General features: G+C 30.9%; 1 protein-coding gene across 2 annotated transcripts in view; it reads right to left on the minus strand.

Moving 5' to 3' along the window:
* Positions 1-4,082: 4,082 nt before the first annotated feature.
* Positions 4,083-10,000, minus strand: part of LOC137652358 (uncharacterized) — a 10,208-nt gene continuing 4,290 nt past the window's right edge. For both annotated transcript variants that reach the window (XM_068385721.1, XM_068385722.1), the window contains exons 2-4: positions 9,539-9,698; positions 5,360-6,666; positions 4,083-4,595 (exon numbers count right to left, since the gene is read on the minus strand). In XM_068385721.1, the coding sequence (XP_068241822.1) occupies positions 4,352-4,595; positions 5,360-6,666; positions 9,539-9,691 (1,704 nt within the window). In that variant the 5' untranslated portion in view covers positions 9,692-9,698 and the 3' untranslated portion in view covers positions 4,083-4,351. The remainder of the gene's footprint in view (positions 4,596-5,359; positions 6,667-9,538; positions 9,699-10,000) is intronic.

Consider the following 10,000-nt stretch of genomic DNA (forward strand, 5'->3'; position numbering starts at 1 on the left):
AAGGAATAAACATATTTATACTAAATAATATTACTAATGCAAAGTTACCTTACAGTACCTTTATCTAAGTAGGATATATTTCACTATCAATAATAAAAAGGTAGTCTCCCCCTCAGGACAGACATGACAATTTGTAACCAATCTCTCGATATATACACTATTAGATAAATTCTCGATACGTCATTTGTGTACCTATAACCTTTAACACTGTACTCTGGACAGTTTCCTTTAGGAAATAGAATACTGAAAATAAAACCCGCATATTTTATTCATGAAGTGACGCTTGCTATCTACAAATGCTCAAAATTATACACACTTCAGATGAGATGTTATTGTTATGATTTACAGAGGTTACAACAACAATTTTGATTACATTATGAGTGTTTGCTGTGCAAAACCAAACTTTCTTTCACATCTGGTTCAACTTAATGAAATGATTAGTAGGTTTAATGTTCACTGTAACCGTTATTATTCTGAACAAACATAAGATTTTCTCCCCATTTTCTTGTATTTCCTTCCTTTACCCGCTTACTTTTTTTTCTGCATAATCAAATGAGTATGGATAAAAGTAGACTCAAGACTATATTTGTATATTCTATGATTTAATTCAAGTTTTAAGAAGGAAATTCAAAGGAGAACAAATTATTTAAACATAGATCAATAATAATAATAATAATAATAATAATAATAATAATAATAATAATAATAATAATAATTCATAAGCATTTCATGATTCGTATCTCCATGCGCAAACTCGATACAACAATCCCCTTTATCCAGTTATAGAGAAAACTTTCCTCTATGTCTTACGTCAATCTGTGATATCCCCTCGGACTGCAATTGCAAGTCATGATCACAGCAAATATACACAACATTTTTACCATAAGGATTTTCCTTCTTAAGCTCCTGCGTCACTATTTCTGTTGATGTTTTCTCTGCTCTCACTGTGGTAACCAAAAAGTGAAAATAAGAAACGACATGAACATTAGAAATCTTATAAACTTTGTAACATTACAATTATTTGAGACTGTACAGTATTTTACCAGTTCGTAGAACCAGACAATTAAATGTTAACTAAGGTATAGTTTCATTTATTTTTGCGTATTCTATTTTTTTTTTTTTTTAACTTCTCATAAGTGCAGTAAAAACTAGCAACAACTCAAATGGAATGCTTTTATGATTATTTATACCTCTTCACAAAGCGATCTCACTTTTCATTCTTGCTTTTTTTCCCCTTGAAACTTAATTATGAGAGACAATAAGGATAAAAGCGCACGCCCTCAAGAAGCATGAAAGTCATTATTTGAAGACATGAAATAATATTTTGTTTTGTCTTTCTTTCTTGAACACGACGGAAAGAATTGCAATACGAATGAAAAAGGTCTTAACTCTCTCTCTCTCTCTCTCTCTCTCTCTCTCTCTCTCTCTCTCTCTCTCTCTCTCTCTCTCTCTCTCTCTCTCTCTCTCCCTCTCTCTCTCTCTCTTTGTTTGAAGTAACGAGGCCATTATCCTAACTGGAAGGTTTAATTTCCCCGGTTACCTGAGACCATGATGAGAGAAACTTGGTATCCGGTAACATAAGAGCGCCTTAAGAACGAGTCTTGGCCGTCTTCCTTCCTCCTCCCACTCCTTATACTAACCTCCCTCTCGAGGTTATTACCCCAGACCCTCATCAACGAATGAATAAAACACTGAACGCTTAAGTAAGAGGACATTTGTTGCAGAAAATGAACTCTCCCGGCAATTCCGGGTACGCTGAAATGCACGGTCTTTGTTGCGCCAGGTGATTCAATTAGCAAGGCAAACAATATACATGCACCGTCAAATATGCGTCGAGTAGTGGTAATAAACTCCGACATATTTGTTTAGTCGACAAAATATAAGACGAACATCATCTGGAATCGATTTGAAATATAATTTTGGATAAATCGGTGGAGTAATGTAACACCAAATTCAAGCATGGCTGTCTAACTCTGTGGAATTTACTTATGCAAAGGGATCAGGTATTAGGCATAGATAATTTTTCATAAATTTTCCTTTATGAGAGAAGTCATATCATTTTGCCTGCAAAGTGAGCTTCAGAATCATTGGGATTCAGCATTAGCATGGGGTTGGATATTATATTCATATACAGTTACATTATCATTTTCATTTCGTCCTGTTTACATTCCTATGTTAGTATGCAAGTATGTGTTTAAATTCAGTCTTCTGGAAGCATTTTAAACGTTTTAAGAACGGTCTGAGCAAAGATCTGCCAGTAATTTTAGTCTTTTGTGAACGTATTATACGTTATAAATGCAGTCAGAGAAAAGGCTTGGTAGTAATTTTATACGATATATATATATATATATATATATATATATATTATATATATATATATATATATATATATATATATATATATATATATATATATATATTATATATATATATTACACATACACACACACACACACACACACACACATATATATATATATATATATATATATATATATATATATATATATATATATATATATATATATATATATATATATATATTACACATACACACACACACACACACACATATATATATATATATATATATATATATATATATATATATATATATATATATATATATATATATATACAGTATATATATATATATATATATATATATATATATATATATATATATATATATATATATATATATATATATATATATATATATATATATATATATATATATATATATATAGATAGATAGATAGATAGATAGATAGATAGATAGATAGATAGATATCTTCACCGCCTATTGATTTCCACTGTAGGACAAAGCTCTTTTACATGTTTTTCCACATCCGTCTGTTTATAGTCTTTCTGAGCCACTCTATTTCAACAAATTCTCCCAGCTTGTTAATCCATCGTCCTCTCTTCCTTCCATACTTCTTTTGCGCTCTCTAGGGAACCATTCTGTTATTCTTTTGTCCATCTATAATCTATCAATCTCATTATATATGCGGCCCAAGTTAATTTCTTTTTCTTAGATGTTGTTAGATTATCCTCTACTTAAGTTTACTCTCGCATCCATATTGTTCTTTATCTGTGTCTTAATAATACTTTTATAATTATTCTTTCCAAATGTCTTATAGTTTAAAATAGCAAATATTCTAAGGATTTAATGAGACTCTAATCTGGCGATGCATAAGTTAAGAGTGGTAGGACCATCCGATCAAATCATTTTCTTTTTAGAGGATTGGCATTTTAATTTCATAATCACATTTTGTTTACCAAAAGCTCTCATTATTATTATAATCCTTCTTTTAATTTTTCTCTCATGTACTCGTGAAACAATTACTGTCGGTCCCATATACGAAAATTGATTAAAAATCTTTGATGGTTCTTCAATAATTCTTACATATATTTCATCTTAACATTTGCATTTCCACTGCTAATTAACTTATATTTATTCATATTCATTTTAATTCTCATTACTCTATACAAATAATCTATTACATTCTGTAATTCCTGCTATCGTTCATCTGATATATATATATATATATATATATATATATATATATATATATATATATATATATATATATATATATATATATATATATATATATATATGTATGTTTTAATATAAATATATATATATATATATATATATATATATATATATATATATATATATATATATATATATACATATATATATATATATATATATATATATATATATATATATATATATATATATGTATGAATATAAATATATATATATATATATATATATATATATATATATATATATATATATATATATATATATATATATATATATATATATTTATATATATATAATATATATATATATATATATATATATATATATATATATATATATATATATATATATAATATATATATATATATATATTTATATGCATATATAATACATATATATATAAATATATGCATATATATATATATATATATATATATATATATATATATATATATATATATATATATATATATATATATATATATATATATATATATATATACATTACGTATATATAATGAGACACCGGAACATGGGTTTTTTTCACTTTATTACAAAATGTTCGTGAATACACTATCTACAGCCGACACTCTCAGGTGAGCGCCTTGTCTAAAAGAACGCACAAAGGCTACTAACCCCCCTCGCAATCAAGATGCAATCCTGCTACAACAACATGCTGAATTGCTAGGTTTTGTGGAATTTTCATGATTATAGAGGTAATTTGCCTTGACGGGAAACACGTATTTTCATACAAAGATTAGGGAAGGCATCTGCTATTGCTTTACCATCCTACTTGTCTATGAATGGAATATCTGTCCCTTTACACGAACCAGGTTTCACGCTATCATAGGAATGTACATCTTCGTGAAGTTTGTTCGCCTCTGTTGAAAATCGCTTGTTTCTTGAGGGCGCAATTTTAGGACGCGTAGAGTTACTGGGATTTCCTGCTGGTCGTGACGACCTTGAGTCAACGTTGACCCCAGGTGAAGTTGTGGCTTTGGTGAAGGAGGTCTTAGATCTTCTTTTGTTCTCCCTGTGAGAAAAGATCTATTGTTAGTATATTAAAAATATGAAATGTGAATACAGAGAGAGAGAGAGAGAGAGAGAGAGAGAGAGAGAGAGAGAGAGAGAGAGAGAGAGAGAGATCTTTATAATAGGTTTTGGAATATCACTCCTAACTCACGCTGAAGAGTTAATGATTTCTGATTAAGGATTACTGACCCGTCATAATGATCTTTAGGTATATGATTGAATTATTTTCTTTATCTCTATTCTACAACGGGGTTGGCGGACAAGATATTTAGTTCAATCTATGTGTATCTTAATTTTACTAAGATATCTTTTTCTTCAATTAGTATGTTAGATCCAAAGGGTATTGGAAAATATTTTATAATCAAACTTTAAGTGGAACACAAAGCAAATAAAAAGTATATTTACAAAATAGTGATGTTCATAGACGTTATTTTTAAAATTTATTTCATGAATTATCTCGTATTACATGTTCAACCCCAAAACTTACGTAACATTAGGTTGTTAGATTTTTGAACAAATAATCAAAATTTCTATGAATTCAGGTTTTAGATCTTTTAGGAAATTATGACAAGTATAAAATCTCCAATACGCACAATAATTAGATATTGCTACTATTCTTTTTTAAGAATATTTAGGTTAAAATAACCGTTATTGCAAACTCAAAAATCTAATAGCTATATTTTTTTTTTCTATTCCAAACAGAATAATCAGAATTGTAATGAAATAATTTATACAACTAAAAGTTAATGAAATGGATAAACTTACTCATGTTTTCGAATTGCACATGAAACTGTCCGATTCATGCTGGTAACATTTTGGCCATTCGTAATGTTTTCATTTGTTGGTATTTTTATAACGGGGAAATCACATAGGCGTGGATTTCTAGCCAGCAACTCCCTTTCCACCTCATTCCATTTATACGTGGTTTTCTTTAGCACTATTTTAATTCTATCTTTTCTCAAAGCGTACGCCATAGAATTCTTTTCTCTCTCATTCAGAGGGTAAGAATGGATGACAATAACATTATCCACGAGCTTGTCTTTAGATTGACGACAGGCAGAAAGGCTCCGTGGTTCTGTTAATAATGTGTCATCAATTGTCTTTGCCATCCCGTTACTGGTAGCCATACAACCACTTGATGAAATACTACTTTGGGTCATTCTTGTGTCCCAATTTTCTAAGAATTGAGTGGTATTGTCATCCACAGATATACAACTCCTGTTCACAAGTAAATTTTGCTCGTTCTCAGTTTCCGATATCTCATCACTCTTAAGAAATCCACTTTGATGTATGGAAGTATTTCGACTTCCATCGTCTCTCTTCTTTAAATAGCTATTGGTTTTCTTCTTGATGAAATGAATGAAGATTAAGCCAATGGATGCTGCCGTCGTTATTACAAGGGCAGAAAGTAAGATGATAAATTCTGTGGTGTAGATTTTTTTATCCTCATTATTTTCCACGATGAATGGTCTTCCGCTTCTCTGTTTTATCCCATTTGATATAAAAAAGTTGCCGGATATATTTTTAAGGATAAGATTTGCGTTGGGATGAATTATGAAGCTGTCGTCCGAGACATTCTTAAAAGAACAATTCTCTATCTTTACAGCTCCTTGTTTAACCTCGAGACCTCTACGAGAAATTAAATCTATTTGCGTATGTTTCATGCTGAACTCACATCCCTCCAGGACAAAGTTCTCTAACCTACCGATAGAGGACCCAAGGACTTGAAAAGACGTAGTATTTGTCAGAGGTTGTGATGTGTTGAGTACTTCTATATGAGAATTTAAAATGTGAACTTTTGTAAAAAAGGATGAGAGGGTTAAAGATGACAAGGAGCAGTTTTCCAGATCGATCTCTTTCACGTTTTCTGGAATTATGCTAAACTGGGTATCTTTGGCAGCTATTTTTATTTTCTTATCACATGCATCCGGATGCCTGTCTACTATTTCGACTCTTCCAATACTGTTCAGGGCTAAGTTGGTACAAAGTGGCTGACTAAGATGAAGCTCAGCTATGTTATAGATATAGATTTTTCCGATGGTTCCATTTCTATTATCAAGATGTATGATGTCCTGTAATATTAGGAAAAAAAACATATAAAGTACAATGTGATGAATATTCTGAAGTAATGCTTCAATAAAAGAAATTCCTGTTTATCTTTAAAAGGTAAAATAAAGTTTTATTCTACCAGAGCTAATAATATATTTGAGATACATGTTAAGCTTTTTAATATATCAAGAAAGTCTCCGGAATAATGACGAAGGCTCTGAAACAAAAATAGTGATCTTATATTTTCTATATTGCAAAATATCTATAGTTATACAGTTTCAAAAGAATAACGAAACAGTAATACCTAACAATTTTGTTTTATGTGATTGATGAGGAACGTAGAGGAGCGGGTTTAGACTAGCTCATCCGATAGGAAAAAGTCTTAAGAAAATAAATAAATTTTTATCTCAATTTAAAATGTAAATATCGATAGAAACACCTTGGACCGATAGATGTAATTCTGGCAATATATATATATATATATATATATATATATATATATATATATATATATATATATATATATATATATATATATATATATATATATATATATATATATATATATGTGTGTGTGTGTGTGTGTGTGTGTGTGTGTGTGTGTGTGTGTATGTGTGTGTGTGTGTGTGTGTGTGTGTTGAAGGAAGATGTTGAGGGAAGGGGGTGTGACTGTACTTGAATGGTTGGTGAGATTGTTTAATATGTGTTTTGTGTTGTCAATGGTACCAGTAGATTGGGTTTGTGCATGTATTGTACCACTATATAAGGGTAAGGGAGATGTGCATGAGTGTTGTAATTCAAGAGGTATTAGTTTGTTGAGTGTAGTTGGAAAAGTGTATGGTAGAGTATTGATTAATAGGATTAAGGATAAAACAGAGAATGCAATCTTGGAAGTACAGGGTGGTTTTAGAAGAGGTAGGGGTTGTATGAATCAGATTTTTACAGTTAGGCAGATATGCCAGAAAAATTGATAGGGAAGCAATATGAAATGTGATGAGGTTATATGGAGTTGGTGGAAGGTTGTTGCAAGCAGTGAAAAGTTTCTACAAAGGTAGTAAAGCATGTGTTAGAATAGGAAATGAAGTGAGTGATTGGTTTCCGGTGAGAGTGGGGCTGAGACAGGGATGTGTGATGTCGCCGTGGTTGTTTAACTTGTATGTTGATGGAGTGGTGAGAGAGGTGAATGCTCGAGTGCTTAGACGAGGATTAAAACTGGTAGGCGAGAATGACCATGAATGGGAGGTAAATCAGTTGTTTTTTGCGGATGATACTGTACTGGTAGCAGACACAGAAGAGAAGCTTGACCAACTAGTGACAGAATTTGGAAAGGTGTGTGAGAAAAGGAAGTTGAGAGTTAATGTGGGTAAGAGTAAGGTTATGAGATGTACGAGAAGGGAAGGTGGTGCGAGGTTGAATGTCATGTTGAATGGAGAGTTACTTGAGGAGGTGGATCAGTTTAAGTACTCTATTGTTGCAGCAAATGGCGGAGTGGAAGCAGGTGTACGTCAGAGAGTGAATGAAGGTTGCAAAGTGTTGGGGGCAGTTAAGGGAGTAGTAAAAAATAGATGGTTGGGCATGAATGTAAAGAGAGTTCTATATGAGGAAGTTATTGTACCAACTGTGATGCACGGATCGGAGTTGTAGGGATTGAAAGTGATGGAGAGACAGAAATTGAATGTGTTTGAGATGAAGTGTCTAAGGAGTATGGCTGGGGTATCTCGAGTAGATAGGGTTAGGAACGAAGTGGTGAGGGAGAGAACGGGTGTAAGAAATGAGTTAGCGGCTAGAGTGGATATGAATGTGTTGAGGTGGTTTGGCCATGTTGAGAGAATGGAAAATGGTTGTCTGCTAAAGAAGGTGATGAATGCAAGAGTTGATGGGAGAAGTACAAGAGGAAGGCCAAGGTTTGGGTGGATGGATGGTGTGAAGAAAGCTCTGGGTGATAGGAGGAGAGATGTGAGAGAGGCAAGAGAGCGTGCTAGAAATAGGAATGAATGGCGAGCGATTGTGACGCAGTTCCAGTAGGCCCTGCTGCTTCCTCGGGTGCCTTAGATGACCGCGGAGGTAGCAGCAGTAGGGGAGTCAGCATTATGAAGCTTCATCTGGGTTGGAAATGTGGGAGGTTGGGCTGTGGCACCCTGGCAGTACCAGCTGAACTTGGTTGAGTCCCTGATTAGGCTGAAGGAACATAGAGAGTAGAGGTCCCCTTTTTGTTTTGTTTCATTGTTGGTGTCGGCTACCCCCCAAAATTAGGGGAAGTGCCTTGGTATATGGATGGATATATATACATATATATATATATATATATATATATATATATATATATATATATATATATATATATATATATATATATATATATATATATATAAATATGTATACACACACACACACACATATATATATATATATATATATATATATATATATATATATATATATATATATATATATATATATATATATATATATATACGTATATATATATATATATATATATATATATTATATATATATATATATATATATATATATATATATATATATATATGTATATATATACATATATATATATATATATATATATATATATATATATATATATACATATATATATATATATGTATATATATATACATATATATATATATATATATATATATATATATATATATATATATATATATATATATATATATATAGTATATATATTCAAACATTAAGTGATTTCTAAATATAAACTTTAGTAGCCAGATTTACCAGAATTTCTTCTCCATAGAATGATTTTGATTATTTTCCCCGAACAGCAAAGGACACCGAATTGATCAATATCATACTATTGAAGTAAAAAAAAAAAAAAAAAAAAAAAACCTATAGTTCATCTGTTAAACTTACCGTGTCAGAGTCAAGAAAATCGCAAAATAGTGAATCTCTCCTTGGATCGCATTCCGGAAGGGACACATCGATCATAGGAGCTTTTATTTGAAGCGCTTGAAACCCCTCATCAAGTAAAGAGAGACCAAAGATTAACAATACTACTGTCTTCATCTTACACCTAAAATGAAATTGGATTTATTACACACATTTTTATTCTTGCCAGTATTTAATCATGGGCTATAGTAAAATACAATATTATAAACCTCAGGAAACAGAAACATTTAGTCAAAGGGAATAACTAGGAGACTAATATTATCTAATTCTGAAAAAGTTCAAATACCTCAGTCAAAGTCAGGTATCATATATCTAAGCTTACGTTATAATTATTATTGAGAAAAAAAATCGTTTCATTCTCATACTAGTATCCAGCTATTCTGAGTATTGGTGTTTATGTTCAAACTATTATAACATTTCAAAGAA

Source organism: Palaemon carinicauda, chromosome 13, assembly GCF_036898095.1.
Source record: "Palaemon carinicauda isolate YSFRI2023 chromosome 13, ASM3689809v2, whole genome shotgun sequence".
NCBI lineage: Eukaryota > Metazoa > Arthropoda > Malacostraca > Decapoda > Palaemonidae > Palaemon > Palaemon carinicauda.